At 46.4% G+C, this 19737-nt stretch overlaps 1 protein-coding gene across 2 annotated transcripts in view; it reads right to left on the reverse strand.

Annotated features, from left to right (window-relative positions):
* MKS1 (MKS transition zone complex subunit 1) overlaps window positions 1–19737 on the reverse strand; it is a 927592-nt gene that overhangs the window by 33039 nt on the left and 874816 nt on the right. Inside the window, exons 15-16 of one of the 2 annotated variants that reach the window (XM_069614786.1) lie at window positions 18582–18715; window positions 5398–5480 (exon numbers count right to left, since the gene is read on the reverse strand). In XM_069614786.1, the coding sequence (XP_069470887.1) occupies window positions 5398–5480; window positions 18582–18715 (217 nt within the window). Of the gene's footprint in view, window positions 1–5397; window positions 5481–18577; window positions 18716–19737 lie in introns of both variants that reach the window. The other variant, XM_069614787.1, reaches the window with a different exon arrangement.

The following is a 19737-nucleotide window of genomic DNA, read 5'->3' on the forward strand; positions in this document are numbered from 1 at the left end:
TCCCAAACTCGGCTGCAAGTATTGCAATTCACTGCGAAATGGGAATGGAGTTTTGGGAAGACCTGTGGGCGTTGGCCCCAATTTTGTTCTGGGTCCGGCTATGGGCAAACAAATTTGCCTCCCTTTGCCATTTTATCATTCGATCTGTATTGGGAAAGGGGGGCTGGCAAAACATTCCTTGGCTGGACTTTATCTCCATAGCCCCTGAGGAGGCCAACCCAGGCACTCTTTTTCCGCCTGAGGTATTAATAACAGTGGTAGAGGGGAAAAGCCATAAATTGGTGCTGAGGGAGGCTGTTAAAAGGAAGAGAATATTATTGGCGTATGGAATTAAATCTGGTCAATTACACTCGGTGATCTGTAGGCCCTCTGTGATTCAACCATACCTAATCTGGGGGTCTCGTAAAAAAGAATGGTGGTTAATCACAAGGGCAAGGTTTGAATGCCTCCTTCTGCAAGGAAATACAGTAAAATGGAAAGGGTTCCCAGACTCTGCTAGTTGCCCGGTGTGCAGATACCAGCGTGAAGATCCGGCACACGTATTATTGTTATGCATTGGCTACGCTGGGATACGTAGAGCCACGTTGTTACCGGCTCTAAAGAAGACAAAGATCCGCAATTATAAGGCAGCACTCATCTTTCTTTTGAGTGCAGATACCATTTATACTGCCTTGGAATTGCTCTCCTTTTTGAAAAGACAAATGTATTTCAGAAAGGGGCTGATGAGGCTCCAGGGAGGTGGAATCTCTTAATGTAATGATGGAATAAAAGGGGACGTGCTTCCTCAGCGACCAAATAATTGTTATATTCTCTTTCAGGGAAGGGATTATTGGAACAGTGGCTATTATGAATATCAGGTTTTACTATGAATAGACACATCAATATGGAATTGAATATTGGGAAACTGTGATGTGTTCTGTTGTATTTGTATGTTTAATGGATCTTTGCATCCGAATAAACTTTTTTGACTGACTGACAAATAGCTCTGACGGACCAGGCCAAGGAAAAAACTGTGATCTCAACACCTGAGGGGCTCTAACAGTTTAGAGTCATGCCTTTTGGGTTAAAGAATGCACCTGCCAAAGGTTGGTCAATCATGCGCTCAGGGACCTGGAGGCCTTTTGTGTGGCCTATCTAGACGACATTGCTGTCTAGAGTTCCACCTGGGATGAGCATTTGAGTCATTTGGATAAGGTGTTGCAGGCTTTGAAAAGGGCTAACCTCACTATCAAGTCCACCAAGTGTCAGATAGCTCAGGGGAAGGTCACATACCTTGGTCATGAGATAGGAGGGGGTTGAATCCAACCTCTCCCCCAGTAAGGTACAGGATGAAAATGACTGGGATACTCCCACTACTCAAACCCAAGTGAGAGCTTTTTTGGGCGTCGGCGGGTACTACCGAAACTTCATGCCACACTATGGCACCATAGCTGCCCCTCTGACAGCTCTGACTTCATCCAAGCAACCTAGAAAGGTTAATTGGACTGAAGACTGTTAGAGAGCCTGCGCTCCTGATTACAGCCAGCCCTGTATTGTTCAAACTGAAGCCTGCAACAACGGAATTGGAGCCGTCTTGTGCCAGTTAGATGACAAAGGGAGGGAAGAACCTATCATCTTCATCAGAAGTCAACTCAAAAGGTAGAGAACTTAGGTGGGCTACTGTTGAAAAGGAATGTTTCAGTATAGCTTAGAGCCTTAGGTGTTTTAGGCCTTACCTTACTGGGTCGAACATCAAGGTCCAAACCGACCATAAGCCCTTAAAGTGGCTTATGCAGGTGAAGGGTGAAAACCCTAAACTGCTCAGGTGGTCCATTAGCCTCCAAGGGCTAGACTTCACTATTGAGCAAAGACCAGGGAAGAGTCATGATAATGCATATAGCGGAGTAGGTTGACCGTCTGGATGAGGGTGTCAATCTCGTGGGAGATTAGATCACCTTAACCTCAGTCTGGGGGGTGGGGTGGTGACTGTGATGCTGGGAATATGTTGGAGGTACAGGGCCTCCCTGTCCTTGTCCTATACTCCCTTATCATGTGTGTTCTGCGTTGTTTTCTGCACAGGTGTCCAGTTGGGACCCCTGGCAGTGTAGCTCTCCCTCTTTTTGGTTGTGGTGTAAAGAGACCCTTGGGATGCCCTTATGGCACCCATGAGTGGGGGTACAGCCCTTTACCCCTAGTTTATGTTTGTGGGTACCTGTGTGTTGCCCGGAGCAGGGTATGGGCTGGTGGCAGCTTCATGCTGATATGACAGGAGCTCAGAGTATCCTCCATTTTGGGATACCCAGGCCCTGCCATAGGAATCAGTGGATTCTGATAGAAGGCAAGATGGCTCCTGAGGCCTCTTGGTTTCTGTTGCTTGTTACCTTGTTCTCCCAAAAGGTCCTGACTCTGGCCCTTCCCCTGACTGGGTGTTGGGTTAAAGAACCATATATGGCATTGTGGGGAAGTCCAGGCCAGACTGGCTGGAGCCTTCCCAGTGACTGTATGTTGTGGGACCTGTGTGAAGATAGTGTATGACCAAGATGCAATCTATGTTATGGGTGTCTGAATTCTGTGCGTTTGTGACACAATGAATGAGACAGCCCTGCCTGCAACTGACATTAATGCAGTGTGGTGTGCTGAAAGGCTGGGTGCTTGCCCCAATTCACATTCCTTGTTATGGGTGTCTGGGTGGAAGCGAATGGCCTCACTGCCTGTGAGCCTGATTGGCTGCCTGCCTGCATGAATGAATGCATGCCCTTCTGTGTGATTGGCTGACTGTGGCCTGGCTCAGCCAGAGTGAATGAGAGACAGATGTGTATATCTGGGGACCTCTCACTTACCAATTGGTTCAGAAGCTGAAGACGAAACTTGAAGCTGATCCTGGATGCCCAGCTGGAGGACAAGACTGCTGCTGTATTTCCATCAATGTAATCCAAGAGCTGTCGAGGGCTGACCAAGAGAGGACCTAGCTAGGATACCTCACCCCGAGCTACGAGGGACCATCGTGCAAAACTGCTGCTCTTCATCAAAGCACCATGGAAGCCAGTTCTGTGAGTCTGATGTCCGTCCGGGGAAGGCATCTGCCGAGAATCCTGAAGAGAGCACCTGGACATCGAGGGACGTCGAAGCCCATTGGCATGGACCGTGGTCAGAAGATTTCTGTGCCAAGTCTAATCCCGTCACCCAGAAGCAGGGACACCTTGATGCCGTGCTGCTCGATGCCCGGAGCCGAGAAAGCTCCACCTTGCTTAAGAACACTTGAAAGAGGGCTCCCTTGCCATCACCGTCGACCACTTTGTCCCGTCAAAGAAAGTTAAGGTCGCCGGCTACCGAGAAAAGTCAGCCGGTGGGTTTCCGCCACCAGAAGCCAACAAAGACATCCCGAGGACACTGACGGAGTGTAGATCCGAGGACCAGCCCGTGGTCGAATCCCGATCGACGAAGCTATCCTGGAGGTACGTGCTGCAGCTGCAGCACCCACATGCCAGAGGACCATCGAGCACGTCTTACGACATCCGACGCCTGCTGCCGGGCATGCATCCATCATTGCCGAAGATCTTTCAAGTCCACAGAGTCTTATTTGCGTCACCAAACATTTTCTATTGAGGCCAACTGCACGCCTCATCTTCCCAGGACTTCCACCATCGAGGAAACAATCGTTCGCCGGAGAGCACTGCAAAGGTCGAAGCTGCTGTATCACTGCAAGTGTTCAACTTTTCCACAAGCATCTCAACGCCCAGTGGCTCTTTCTTCAAAGAGGGTGCATCCTCAAAGGATACTGTCGAACAGTTGAAGAAACTCTCCCACTTCAGGTACATTGGGGTGGCTGAACATTTTAACTAAGAAGCGAGGCTTATTCCACATTTATTGACTGGGCTTGTTAATTATTTTATTACAGGTTGCCCAGGTGGGGGATCCTCATTCAGAATTGTGCATCTATATCTAAAAAATGCATTCTGTCATTGCTTAATCTTAACCTGCCTCCCTTTCCTATTTTCTATGCTGACACACCTCACTGAATGATTTGTATGCTCTATTATACCTGCCAGCAGTTGATGCATTTTAAAGGAATCTAAAGTGTGGTACCACATCGAATTGTACAGATTTGTCATTTTAGTATTACCAGAGTACAAAGTGTTTTATTGAATGTATATATATATATCTGAACCTTAGTTTTATATAAAGAGTTGTGTTAGCACATAACAGTGTGTGGACATTCCTTTGTGGGGGCTTGGGGCCTCACTGTACTTACAAACCAGCCTGCATCCCCTCCTGAGAGCTTAAACCATGGTTGGTTACTCATCCAAAGCCACCATACAGAGAACCTTGGCTGGGGTGCTCTGTCTCTCTACCCTACCATATATGGGCAGAAATACAGATACCCCCCTCCGGTCTTTACACAAAGGTCTGAAACAGTCTCACTGAACAGACACAACTAAGGAGCTCCAACCTCCAAATACCTGCAACAAGCCCACTGAGAATGATAGAGCAACTTATCTTCTGAATATCTCAATCCCACTATGTGGGCCACCCACAGTATTAGACACCTTATCTACGGGCTGGAGACAGCTGTGCTAGTGTTCTAACTTTTCGAAACCCAAACCCATCCTACTTTGCAGGCACAATCTCAGACCTTTAATCTCACAAGATAAAAAAACAAAACCTGACTGCTGGTATAGATATGTTATGTCTATTTGTTGAGGGCCAAAGCCAATGGGCAACAGAGTGCGTACCCACACACACATAGGACAAAAACAAATGACAAGACAAAGAGAGAAAGAGGTCTGGTTAGTTTATGAGTAAATACATGGGATATTCAAGCCTTTCCTAAAAGCTAGGTGGTCCTTTCCTTTCACAGGAAGCGTGTTCCATGCCTGGGCAATCAGCACAGGAAAGGAACGACCGTTCCCTCCTACTCTCTTGAACCGTGGTATGATGAGACAATGTGCATCACAAGACTAAAGTGCAGCCAGGTTTATACATTGCAAATCTTTCCTTCAAAAATGAGCGGGCATTTCCATATAGACACTTTTGGCCCATAGCTATATAATCTCAATAAACAAACATTTTCAGAATCTTGAATTGCACTCTTACTGTGACAAGGAGCCAGTGTAAATATTTCTGAAGCTGTAAACTTTCACAACTTCTACCAAGATTCATTGGACATACAGGGTGTCTATTATCTCTAATGTGCCAAGAATTGAGCCTACCATGCCCAGCCACGCATAGGGCTAGAGATTTAACCCTTGTGGACCTAAACCCAGCCTGCACTGACAGACACTTCTATAAAGTTATTTCCTGGGTGGGGTGCTGAAAGGGCATATGGCCAGCACATAAAGTCCTTATCACAAAGTAAGAGTGACTAATCGACAAAGGGCATGAATCTTCAAATTCAAAGAAACATTGAAAGGGCTATACCTGGACTGCTGAATACAGTGGAATTTGAAAGTGACACTTCCAGTTGTCTCAGTTCGAAAGCCAAACCGGCTTAAGCGATCTCCCTGCAAAGAAAAAAAAATGTAACAATCTTAGTCTAAAGTGCTATAGAAATATCTATTTTCTGGCAAATAGCAATCTATGGACACAAACATTTTAATGGGCAAACACAAACAGAAATACATGCAGAAATGTTCACATACATACCCCACAACACATACTGTGATGAAGCCCGCACCTGAACTTGGATGCCGACAGTGGGGTGGTAAAAGGGGCCGTCGGCTGCCCAACCTAGTGGATGCTAGAGCGGGTATATGGTGGATCCCCAGATAACCCTAGCTGGGCACCCCTAATAAGGCCAGGGAAGTCACACAAATACCCCTTACCACTCCTATAGATATGCTGGGACATCAAGGTGATAAGCACATGTATGTGCCTAACACCAACCCTCCTGCCCATGGGCAGGACCACAAGGGGGATAGTCACAGGGGTGTGCCTAACTACATCCCTCTTACCCATATGCAGAACCACCAAGGGGGGTAGACACTGGGAAACTCATCCCCCACTGCTTTTGCTAACATATCGGTCCACAAAAGAAGTCACAGAAGCACTCACCCACCCCAATGCCCCACCATGAACCGTCACAGGGAGAGGGACTAGAGCTAGCCCTTAAAGAGACTTCCTCCCAGCTGAACACACTGGGAGAACCATTCATGCTTCCTAGCCAGAGTTAAACATCTAGAGTAGGAAAGGAAGCATCTCACGTTAAGGGAACAATGTTGCACTATGTCAAAGTTCCTGGAGAGTGAGGATATACAACTTTAACTCTGCGCTGGTGCCAGAGAAACCCTCACACTTGCATAACCTGTGGACGCCCTACAGTTACAAAGTTGTGTTCTAGCAATGAGGAAACAATTTGAACAGTGCCTGAAAAAACCAAACTCTCCCAGCGTCGCAGGGATTACAGACTTGAAAATTCCCCACAACGAAGGGAGCACAAATTCACACCTTCCTTCCCATGCATACTGGACGTTTTTCAAACACTCAATTCACAAGCCAGGAGAACGGGGGTGACTCCGAATCATGTGGATAATGGCAGCAGGGCTTCCGATGGGGGTGGGGACTTCATACCGGACTATAGACCTACACATGAATCCAAGACTTGAGCCAGAATTCTTATTTTGGGGTTTCAATGTTAACTTTCTGGGATCCCTTATCTGCCTTAGAATGATTGTGGCACTGTTTTTTTTTGTTTTAGTGAACAGGTTGGTGGTAGTTGTGCTTTAATTTTGGCTTCACCGAGTGTGCTTTAATTTTGGCTTCATCGAGTGTGCAAACCATTGTATTGCAATGGTAGCCCAATGCACCTTTTCAGTAGCTATTGGAGTAGCACTGTTATTTTTTAAATCCTGCTCCCGGCATTTTCATTTTCCAGGGCTTCCCTTTGACTAGGTGACCATGAGGTAGGCTCAAAATGGCCGTTCTGACCTTGTGGGTTCGTCGTGAGTCCATCATGGCAGCCCCCATTCTGGTCCTAATTGGTTTAGGCCAGTAGAGGTCACTGGACTCCTCCTCTCACTTGGGGGTGGCTTTGGCTGAGTGGCAGTCTGAGTAACCAATCAGTATGCTTGGTCATCTGACCCTCTGCTCCAGCTCCTTTTTGAGATTGGGTAGCTGACCTTTGGCCAAGCACCTTTTTGCAGAGGGTATTTAGGTTTTGCCCTGCCTCTAAACTGCTTTTTGCTGTTGTATTCCAGGAACCTGGCAATACTTGCAAAGTGCAGTGGCTTGGTCTTATCCCGGTTTAGGTTTTTTGTTTTCATAGGTCCAGTCTGATTTTCTTGGAGTCTCCAGATAACTCCCCACATCTGCCTGATTGAGCTTCCACTTTGGGACAGTTTCTGGGCTGCTCTACCTCTACAACCCACCATTTAGCACCAGTAATTTTTGCTTGGCCATGGGTTGCTGTGAAGAGGTGCAGTGATTCAACACTGCGCTGGATCTTTACTTTGGGACTTCCGAATTTGCCACCAGCCATTGTTCTCCATCCTGGGACCCTTTGCCAAAGTGCTGCTGCCTTTTGTTCTCCCTGTTGCAGGGACCAGTTGGCTCGTGGTCCCTCTTCTCCTTATAGTTTCCCTCGCTGGATCGTTCACTCCTGGCTTGAAGGTAGAGATCCTGGGAGGTGCCCTTGCTGGCTCAGGGTCCAGGTCCTGCAGAACTAAATCATACAAACCGCATCTGAAGAGAAAAGCAGTCTACCTACCAGGTTGTTTCGGGCTAGGCATTTCCGCCGGAACCACTGGCATGAGTGTCTAACCTGGGGTCCCAGGAAGGTGATTATTCATGATATTACCCCTGGGTGTCACCCTGGTCCTTGGTAGTGAGTCCTGGGAGGAGAGTCCTAACCGCAATTCCCCATAGACGTTTACTGGGTGGTCCTCCTGTGCTGCAACTTCTTCTGTGGTCCATCATCCAACCTCTGAAATTCTTCCTTGGGATCTACTGTGGCCTTCATGGGGGTGGAATGTCACAGCCTCCATACCTGTGGGTTATATCTATACATGACTCCTTCAGTGCGGATGGGTCTTTAACCTTCATCATTATATCCTATGGAACTGTGATCTGAGACTGGAACTCTCCTTAAAGCAGAGGTCTGCAAACTGGGGGTTTAGGGGGAGACCCCAGCCTGAAATGGAGGAAAGAAAAAGTGGGATGGGGGAAGCCCTGGGTAGGGGCGGCTTGGCTATAATGGGTGAGGGGGGAGTGGACCCAGTGACCCCCTCACCCATTATGGAGGAGCCAGCACGGTGAAACACTGATAGCACCCTCAGCTGCTTTCTCCAGCAGAGGGAGCACTCCTGGGCTGGCTGAACTGTCGAAGGGAAACAGTGTTTCCCTTCGACAGTTCAGTTACCCAGCTGTACATGCTCAGTGAGCCATGCAAGGCTGGGGGCGTTTTGCTTCACCAACCTTGCATAGCTCATTGGAAATGCTGGCTGGGGAACTGCATGTCTGTATGTGCAAGGGGGAGCTCCTGCGCCTCCTCGCACATACAGACAGAAGCTGGAGCGGGGCATTTCAGCCCCCACACGCAGGCCCCTGCACACATGTGCAGGAACCAGGAAGCTCTTGCTTTCCGATTCCTGTTCATGATGCAGGAGCTTGGGCGCTGGGGAGGAAACGTCCGGAGCAGGGCAGAAGTTAAGTTTATGTTCATTTATTTTTTATTTAAATATGTCTTTGGATGCGTGTATTCTTGTGTTATGCGTGAGCGTATGGAGATGGGTGGGTGCGCGGGTGGGGGGGAATCGGGGTGTGTGTGTGTGTGTGTGTGTGTGTGTGTGTGTGTGTGTGTGTGATTTGAGCTGATTCTGGCGAGCTGGGGGTAGGGGTGGAAGGAGGGTTGTACAACAAAGGCATTTTAAAAATGCCTTTGTAGCACAATCCCCCTACCCACCTGCCAAAATCAGCTCTCCTTCTGAGGCGCTGTGGAGCCCAGGGGACAGGGATGGTATTTGTTTTACTGGACATCTATCATAGATGTCTAGTAAAAAATGATCATGTCTGCCCCCCAAACCCTACCTTGACTGGTTCAGGTTCCCTCGCTAAGCTAGGTTGCTTTGGCATATCTAGGATAAATATGTATGCCCTTCCATTAAAACAATTCACCAGTTGCCACTGGGACTGTGCTGGGAACGGGGTGGGGGGTGAGTCCAGGGACTGTGGTGGCAGCAGGATGCAGGGGGAGCCGTGGGATAGTGGTGGGAGCAGGGTGTGGAGAGCCCAGGGTCTGTAGTGGGGTGAACCCAGAAAACTGGGTAGGAGTGGGATGAGAGACCCCAGAGACTGATGGGAGCAGGTGGGGGGGGGCATGGACTATACTGTGAGTAGGGTGTGCTGATGCTGCATGATAGTTCATAGCCATTTGGACTTCCTGTCCATTTGGCATTTTGGGCCTGGCCTGCCCACATTTTGCACAGGGGGGCCCAGGCCAAAAATGATTGATGACCACTGCCTTAAAGTGAATTTGGGGTACTTGCCTGCCCTTGGATATTTTTACTGGATCCCCTAGGGGTTCAGTGAGCTCTGGACTAAGAATAATCATTTCTGTACTTATCGGTTATTTTGTGCTACAATTTGTAAAGTCATTCCTTTAATTTCTGCAATGGTAAAATGTACATGAAACACTAACTGGAACAGGTAACAATGTGTATATTTTGCCATGAAATGCATCAGGAAGGTAATTATTGCTAAAATGTTAATTGAGTCCTAGAAGCTTTGGCTAACGTTTACTATAGTTCCATCCTCTGAAATCCTAATGTATTGTTCTGGGCAACTGGACATTAATACTGTTATAAGGCCCTAGAAAGTCTAAATTGATGGAAGTTGGTTTTAGGTCTAGGGATTGTAACTCAATTTTGCTTTCTGGAAAGGCCTATGGACCTTCACATCAACTAGTGTTGGGATTTGGCTTTAGGACACCACTTGGTTTTGCAGGCTTCTGGGTACTTACCTACTTGCTGGGTTGTATAGTATCCTGGTTCTCCCCACACTCGTTTTTTTATGTTGGGTCCTCGCCCTTGGCAAAGGACCAACATATAGACATTGTGGTTATAGGCATTACTTTTTTTATAAACATACTTGGTATTTGTTTAATACTGTGTATTATCCCCTGAATTACATATTTGACTTGATAGTTTTATATATGTGACTTTATTAAAGTATATATTTTTCAGTACATCGCTGTGGCATATTTTCTAGATTTATGCTTGTGGACTAATTGTACCTTTGTTTCTACCTCCTACTCCTAGCTGAGAGTTAAGCCTTGTCGTTCTGACCATGCTACCTGCGTTTGAGAGAGGTTTGGCTTCCCTTTCTTTTCAAGTGTTTTAGCCATCCCCCTAGGGTTTGTTGCTTTGGCATTCCCAACGGAGGGAAGTACAAAAACTGCCTTACTAAATATGTTCACATTCCTTCATGTAGCCTCAGGGCAGCCCCCTTCCAAGCCACAAGATGACCCATTCATAATCCACTTATAAAACAGCGTGGCCCACAATACACATGTGTCCTATTCCCACTAAGCACTCTGCAATGGGAGGAGACAGACTATAAAAAAGGAGTCAGATTAGTATGGCAGTGATGGGTGTTAGAGTAGGAGTTGGAGGATGGAGTTTGGCTGAGGGGAGTAGCTATTGATAGTAATGCAGGAGGCGAGAGCTGGAAGGAACGTCCTAAGGAGGTAAGAGTAAGAAAGCATTGTCATTAGTGCAAGAGAAGTGGCAGAGGTAGACTATCAGAGAGAACGTTGGGAGGAGGTTGCAAGAAGTATATCAAGGCGGTTGGAGAGGACAGTTTAAAATCAAGAGTTGTTAGGAGCCTGTAGGAGAAATGAGACCATCTAGAGAGAGTGGGAGAAGGTTGGAGCGCGGGGTGGGGAAGATACCATCAGGAGAACAACTATTCTGGAAGGGGGAAGGAGATGGAAGCCCTTAAAATCAGTGGCAGAGAGAGAAGAGTTAAAGGGGGAGATAACTCTGCTACCTCTGGGTTTGATAGGAGAATAGGTACCCCTAAAGAGGGAAATCCGATGGACCAGGTCGGTGCACAGCAGAATCTCAAGTTGGTAGGAGGAGGACTGTAGGAAAGGCATGGTATCACAAGTATGACACTGACATTATAGGTACAGTTGGTAAAACCTTTATTGAAGTTTCTGGGGTTGGAAAAACTCCTACTTTGCCCTATAAGTAAGATGGGAGTAGTCCTGACCATGAAACAATAAACAAAACAGTCCTAGTGGAGTCCATCAAATAAAATGGCCTATGCTAACAAAACCTAATGCCTGCCCTATCTCTTGTACAAAACGTGTATAAATAAGAAATGTATGTAAAAGAAAAATCAGTGTTCAAAAGAATAAAATGTGGCTGAACCAGCTCTCCTCCCCATGTTAGACCACACAGAGTGATGCGGTCCCTGTAGGCAGGATGACACAATATGGCTTGGGTTTTCAACGAAATAAACAGTTCCAAAACGTGGATTGGGATCCGCCTGGCCTACCATGGTAAAGTCTCTCTTTCCAGACTCCCAAATAATATTTCAACAAAAAGTTCACATAGGTCCTCCTCAGGCGGGCTCAGACCTCTTCAGAACAAACTTCCCATAGGTCTGCCGCAGTCGGGCTCAGACCTCTTCAGAACAAAGTTCCCATAGGTCCGCCGCGGTCGGGCTCAGACCTTTTCAGAGCAAAAGTTCAACAAGACTTGCAAGGGGCAGACTTCCCTAAGCTTATTACACGTCGGGTCTTCCTCAGTCGGTCTCAGACCGCTTTCGGATGTCGAAGACTTTCGAATGTGCGTGGCTTTCTTTACAGACTACCTTGACTAAAAGCTCAAGGTTCAATTTTCACTCTCCCCTTCTCTAGGAGTTAATTTTGCTTACTTCGCTTTTGCAGTTCATTAGTTTTATCATTACAAACAATGCACCTTTCACAGAGACTTTTGATTGGGCTACTTCCTTTCGCCGGACAACTCCGTTACTCAGTATCGCTGATTTCATAGCTGTCCTTACTGTCCTAACTTCGTTCCTTCTTCACTTGCGATATAATTTTGCCACTTCAAACGTTTACACACAACGCACTCTCACTCTTAGGTCGCTTGCCAACTCCCCGGCTGTGTGCGTTTCTTTCTTGGTTTTACAATTTCAAATTCACGAGTCAAGGTTAGTACCATCAGCTTGGCCTCACCTCCCGAACTCTGCCGTTCACCCGGGAGGGTCGATGGGGTCCTTGAAACACAATGCAGCCTTCTGATGTGGGATCTGGCCTTCTCCACGTGTCCTTCGCAACCTATCTGAGGCAACGACCTCCAGTAGGGAACTCTTGGGGTTTTCGACCCGCTGCTCTCGTCCCTTGGTCCGTCGCTCTGCTCCAGTAGGTCTGCCTTCGACCCAGAAGTGCCGCACATACTCTTGTTCCGCCTTGCTCAGAGTGTGTCTCTAGGTTCTGCCTTTTATCCGTGTGAGGAGAGCTAATTGGTATCAGGTGTAGGCGCTTAAAGACAAGTGCCTGACTTTGCATGACCCGATTAACGGGACATGTATGAGAGTTAGTCTTGTTACTTTCAGTCACCCTCTTCCTCGGACCAGTGTTTGTGTAAAAAAATGGGGCAGGGGGAGTTGGGACCTTGGAGAATCCTAAAAAATAGGATGGGTTAAATGAACAAAAAAGGGTGGAATGCTGCCTAACCCCCACTCCACGAAGACCCCTCACCCAGGTGATACTCTCACACTGGTCCACCCCCAGGAACTGGAACCAAAAGCGATCGCCGTGTCCTGGCCACCTGGATGACAAGTCCCCGATGACTAGCAGGTAAGACACCCTTTGGTTCCTCACAGGACCGAAAAAAGAGCAATCTCACCAGGGGCCAGAATGAAGGTGTCCTTGGGAACACCGCAGAATCCGCCCATGGTAATTCAGCCAAAATCCCCTTGGAGTCCAGAAATGCTGGATTAACACTGCCCTTATACCACTTGTAATCCTGTGGTAAGTCAAAAGGGACTGAGTGGTGGTAATAGTACACAAATATTTCAGTAATTTGGTCGATTGAACACCAAATTACCACCAAATTCGCAATGAGGCCCTATGTAATGTAATTTGACCTTTACAGAGACTGCGTCTAGAGAACAAAGACTGACCGCAGAGCTCGACAGCCACGGCCTACATTCCTGCCACCTTGCCCATCGTGGCTCTCTGCAAAGGCCCCTCAGGCTACCAGCAAGGTATGAAGTGCCCCCTGCCCTCTTACCACCTCAAGGAGCCGCTGCACCAAATTCCTGCTCCCTAAGATGGCCGCCGCCCTGCTCTCGCATTTCTTGTTTATTTCGGTTGCCTAGCAACCACTGGCGCGACGAGCTAAATCAGACAAGGTGAGCCAGAAGCGGAAGCCGGCCCACCCCGCCAAAGGCCCACAATGACCAAGGCCCTCTTCCTGTCTGCACCAGCAGTACAGCACGTGACACTTTCCGCAGCCCCCTCCGTCTCACAAAGCCGTTGGTGCCTACTTGAGCCGGATCTACTTACACTCACCAGAGGGCGAGAAAAAACTATTGTTGCCAAGAACTCCATGTACCGAACTGAACAACATCACCTTCAGCCTCCCCCAGGTTCAAACGTTATTTTCTCACTACACAGCAAGTAATCGCTGTATTCTACCATCACCGGACATCCACTATATATTGTACCATGCGCATGCTCGCCTAACTGCAGAGCAACTTACGAATCGTTTGCTCAAGACACCTAATCACAATGCATCTCTTGCACCTCGCCACTGCCTACCCCAAACTCGCTAATATTATAACGCCCTGCATTATCTGCTGGCGCTTCAACTTGGCCCTGTTGGCTCATTGAAGCTTAGCATATATACAACCTGCCAACTGTGTACTATCGTGAACATTCAACTAATTGTCTGCCTAAACCATACGTATACTCTGTTGTATCAATCTTTATCTTTGCCTAATGTATACCTGTTTCTCATCCACCTTGTTACAATTGCTAGCCCTGACCTACTGTCTTTCATGCCCACTGCACATCCCTATCTCTTAATAAGGGAACACCACGCATCCTGTGAACGACCCGCAAATTGACAGCTCAACTAGCTGTGCATACAACCCCCTAGCGGCACCTTTGTTACCACCTAACTGCTGCCCCAGCTCTACCTATTACTCATGGCCTCCGTTTACCGGCCTGCTCAGGCTTATACCTGATCTGATGTTCCATGCATTCATACCCCTCCTATGCATGTATAAGTGTTCACCAGACGTCATGAACAACTATGTCTTCGGCAGCCCATTAAATGACAGTCACCCTCTTAGGAAACTAGACTACAGTCGCTCCTCAAGCATGGCCACCGCACTCATCCAATATCAAACCATCGGCCCTCCTACCAAACATCATATTATCCAGCACAAAACGTATATCCAACACCAATTGAAGTCGAGAATGCCTCAATCCTGAACAATGGATAAACACATTTGCTCGAAAACCTACCCCGAACGTACTGTGCCCAAACATCAGAAATGCTAGACTAGGCTACAGATTCACCAGAAAATACCCTAAGCTCTCGCCCAGCATCCCACTAACGCCTTGCATCAAATCAGATCTGAACAAAGTCAACACCTCAGGCCACCTACATATCAGCCACAACACCTTAGCCAGTAATGTCACACACCCACCCCTCCCATCACAGACAAACACACTTCCACCTTGAAAGGCGGCCTCATCAGTGCAAGGTCACTAACGGCACACGCTTTGGATATTAATGACCTCATAACATCCAACGACCTAGACCTCCTTGCCATTACGGAGACCTGGCTCCACTCCGCATCAGGTCCCCTCCTATCTCTTGCCATCCCAGACCAATACACAATCATCAGACAAGATAGAACATCCTCCAAGGGCGGTGGCGTCGCTATCATTGCCAAGTCCTCCATTGGCATCAGACAGGCCCCCAGTCAAACCATCCTTTCCGCTAAACACCTAGCCTTCAAAGTACCACTATCACCTACTCAGACTGTCTCAGCCCACTTGATCTACAGACACCCTGGCCCACTCTCCTCCCTCGAGGAAGATCTATCACTGTTGCTCACAAACAAAACTAAACCAAGCTCACAAACTCTCCTCCTTGGAGACTTTAACTTAGGGCTTCATGACATTAACAACAAAAATGCCTCAAATATCAACAAGACCATAACTGATCTAGGCCTCACACAAAGGCTTGCACAATCCACACACGCCAAAGCGCAACAGCTAGACTGGATTGCCGACTGCAACATTTCTATCATGTCGAACCACCCTCTCGCATGGTCAGACCATAATGCCATCCTCTTCCCCATTCCTAAAGATACACAGAACTACGAGAAACCTATAGCTCCCTCGAGACTAGCAAGAAACACATGAAACATAACAGCGGACAACTTACTGCCACTTCTACAATCGCTTCTGCAGGCAAACAGTCTCCGAGCATAGTGAAGACCCTTCGCACTTGGTAAACCTCTACAACATGGCCATACTAAATGCCATCAACAAAAGCTCTGCAAAGCCAAGCCGCACGCCCACCTCAATACCTGGTTCACCCCACAATTGAGAACTCTGTGGAAAAACTAAAGAGCAGCTGAATCTAGCTGGAGAAATATCCCTTCACCCTGTAATAAAGAAAATTTCAGATTAGCCGCTACAACCTATAAATCTGCCATTTTCTTAGCCAAATCAGACTCATACAACAAACGCATTCAAAATGCTAAATCCAGCACTAGAGAACGGTTTAAAATTCTCAAAGAACTAGAATCACCCACACCCCCTCCTACAACTTGCCTGAAGGACACTACCTAGTGTCAAAACATCCAAAATGCTTTCTCAGACAAAATTGAACTCTTACAAAAAAAGATTGAAAATAAAAAAGCCACTTTAAAAAATAACCTGCCTGCTCCTACTACAACTATTCCACCCTCTGACCAACATAAATTATATAAATTTACCCCACTCAGCATCAGAGAAGTAGAAGAAGTAATACTAAGTCTCAATCCAGATGCATGGATGACATCTGCCCAGCACCTATCATTAAAGAAACAGCAAAGGAGATCGCCCTGCACTTATCAATGCCTCCTTCAAATCGGATACCGTCCCCACAAACCTCAAGGAAGCGTGGGTCATACCTCTCCTTAAGAAACCAACTCTTGACCCCAACAATCCTTCCACTGCAGACCTATCACCACCGTACCCTTCCTCTTGAAAATCATAGACAGGGCATAGACAAGGCAGCCTATTTGCAAATCCAACACCACCTGGAAAGCAACAATCTGCTAGGGCTAGGCCAATTTGGATTCCGACCTAGACATGAAACAGAAACAGCCCTAATAGATCTAGTAACCCAAATCGAAAACATCAAAACATCATCTTGCCATCCTCCTTTTACTAGATCTATCAGCGGCATTTGACTTGGTCGACCATAAAACCCTCTGTAATCATCTCCCCTAAGCAGCCCACTTCTCCATCGAAGCAATCACCTGGATCCAGTCATTCCTAGACAATAGAACAACCAGAGTGTTCGCACCCTCTGCACCCCCCTCATCTGTCACATGCGGAGTTCCACAAGGCTCTTGTGTCTCCCCCACACTCTACAACATAGTCACAAAACCTCTTTTCGACAAACTTGACCAATTGTGCATTTCGTACACCAACTATGCTGACGACACGCAAATCCTCATACACCTAACATGCAATTATGACACAGACACTCAAAATCTCAATGACATTTATCTTATCATCCAAGCCTGTCTGGCACAACAAAGACTCTGCCTCAACGACGACAAGACTGAGCTCCTCCTTGTGGGTACCCAATCTAGACTCAACAAACTTGACAACAAATTCAACACCTTCACCATTGATGGCAACAATATCAATGTGTCTGAAGACGTCAAAACTCTTGGCATGTACACAGACTCCTCCATCTCGCTCGGCAAACAAATTAACACTACCGCATCTACTACTGCTTACACATGTAAGCTCATCAACGCATGTAGACCTTTCTTGACGACTGCCAACTGCATCATCCTGGCTAGGGCGCTAGTACTAACCAAACTAGACTACTGCAATGCGCTGTACCTGGGCACCAGTCAGCACAATCTAAACAAATTACAAATCTTTCAAAACAACGCCTTAAGAGCAGCTACCAACTTCCCCAGAAAATGACATCTCTCAGAGTTGAGACGTAGTGTTCACTGGCTCTCTATCAACCAAAGAATCAAACTCAAACCTCTCTCCCTTTTACACAAATGTACACACAATCAAGCACCAAATTATCACTGCAACAAATCCAAATTCCAACCTTCATTAAGACAAACGAGATCCTCCAATTCCAACCTCCTCATCATACCATATTTCAAACTGCAAAAGGCAGGGGGCAAAAGCTTCCCAGTCCTAGCAGCCAAAACTCGGAATGCACTACCCTCCAACATCAGGCTTGAACACTCCTTCCATATATTCCGACATATGGCCAAATCCTGGCTTTGTCTGAACGAAAATGAAGCTGCCTCTTCGCCAACATACAAACACTACTTTGCTCTAGAGAGTCTTGTATCTAGTTATCTATCCTTACTGTATATACCTACTGCTATGTATTTTCTATGCCTATATATGCCTATCCAGGCTTGTTATTGATGTGTTTTTTTACCCTGACTGTAATTGTAAATGATGCAACTTAGAATGCCTGTATTTGTAATAATAATTATGTCCTCTGTACCCAAGAAAAGTGCCCAGTTGCCTCAGGGCTTGACGCGCTATACAAATAAAATACAATACATTTTTTTTCTCTCATAGCCTCTTCCTGGAACCTTTTCCCACTTGTCATTAGCCAACGACTTCAATAATCAAGGGTGTAAGGCTTACCCAAGAGGGCTAAGAAAGGGGGCACCACTTAAGCAAGATGGTTTTAATTTCTTTATTGATACTCATCTTCTTTTTAGTCATTCCTAGCTTATCCTGTCAGAATCATGTTATGTCCTACAAAACACACACAACTCAGGAATACAGACATCACTGGGGTATCAGGCCAGATCTGATTTTGGCTCCCTTACCTTCCTGGGGCAGACAAAAACCTGGAAAATATGGCTTCATTCATTTCATTTCACACAAAAGGAACACAGTTTAGCTGAAAAACTCCCACTTGATTTCCAACACAGGCGTCCACAACTATGACATCCTTCATGATATAGCAAGCTGAATCCCAAAAAGGCAATTCTCTGTCACCAACCGATGGCACCAAAAGATAGCGGCACGCTCACTTTCTAGAGAAAACCGTGTACGTTTGGCCACCCACCTTAACTCAGAGCCCAAGGGTCTCTTCTCAAGGGGCACTTCACAGTGTCATCCCTGGTAAGGCCATAGATGTGGCCTTACCTGGCTAAAGGACTGGTAAATCGGTCAGGAAACAGTTTAGGGCCTCTTGCGTGAAGTACAGCTTAGAACTTTCATCCTCACAAGGACCAGGTATGAGCACACTTAAAAGGCTAAACAGAAACAAAAATACCTCTGCTACCTGCCTACAAACAAATACCCAATATCGAGTGCTTGGCTTACCTGAAAGGACAAAGCATTTAATCAGGTAAAAACTTGCCTGAAAGGTCCCTGGAATTCGCACATAGGTGATATCATCAAGCTCCGGAGAGCCACCAATGAAGAATCTCCTCAGCTCAGACACTGTGTTCAGCACAGTAGGGCGCCATGTTCTAGCAGTCAGCAAGTGAAGGCCTGTGACAAAACAACAAAAAATAAGCAGTTGCTCAGGCCTACTGGCATGCCCAGCTAGCTCAGTGACCATTAACATTTGCAATTTTAATGAGCGAAACGGGCAGCGATGAACCTGATGCACCATGCCAAACAAAATACAGAATACAAAAGAATTAAATTACACAGAACATATAAAAAAATCATGAACTTGATAAATTGATAAACACAATTTGCCAAATTGGTATTAACTCCATGTAAAGCCTGCCCATTCTCCCCCCAGAGTTGAACTGGAACAACGTTTTTTTAATACAATGTAGCAACTCTGTTTTTGATGGATTTATACTAGAAAATGGCAGGTCAAACATTTTCAGTCTCTTAAAGGTCGTTTTTTTAAAGTCTTCAAAAGATTAGAACAACAGGTACTGCAATGTACCTTCGGCATGTTTATGAAGATGTCCAGCTCAGCAATTATATTTATTTGTGTTTCAGACGATATTTTCAATTTTTCACAATCATCAAACGATAATTATTATACAATCAAGATACATCGCAATGCATCATCCAAATGGCACGATTGTCGCATGTTGGACTACTCAGTATTTGGTAATGAAACCCAGGGCTTGGAGTACCCAAACCACTTGTATTGCTACATAAACTTCTTCACAGGCTATCAGTCTGTCCCAGAACAGGTCAGAATGAAGTCTAGCTTCCGGGTTTCCTGCATGCAAGAACAATTATCTCCTCACATCCCACGAACCTCTTCATTCCAACAATATATGTTTTATTGTATTGTATTTGTATTTATTGTGTTTATATAGCGCTTTAATCCAAAGCACTTTACATTATAACAGAATACATAGAACATTATAACAATACAAGCAATTTACAATCATGAAACAAACCAATAAACCAGTAAGTAGAACAATTAATCTGTGGGGGAAGGGGTGAGGAAGGGAAGGAGGAAGGAAACAGAAGGGGTATAGGGTGAAAATGAGGGACGGTAAGGGGAAATGGGAGGGAAGAGAGTGGATCATAGAGAAAAT

The sequence above is a fragment of the Ambystoma mexicanum genome, chromosome 9 (genome assembly GCF_040938575.1).
Source record: "Ambystoma mexicanum isolate Mex_15411 chromosome 9, UKY_AmexF1_1, whole genome shotgun sequence".
In the NCBI taxonomy this organism is placed as follows: domain Eukaryota; kingdom Metazoa; phylum Chordata; class Amphibia; order Caudata; family Ambystomatidae; genus Ambystoma; species Ambystoma mexicanum.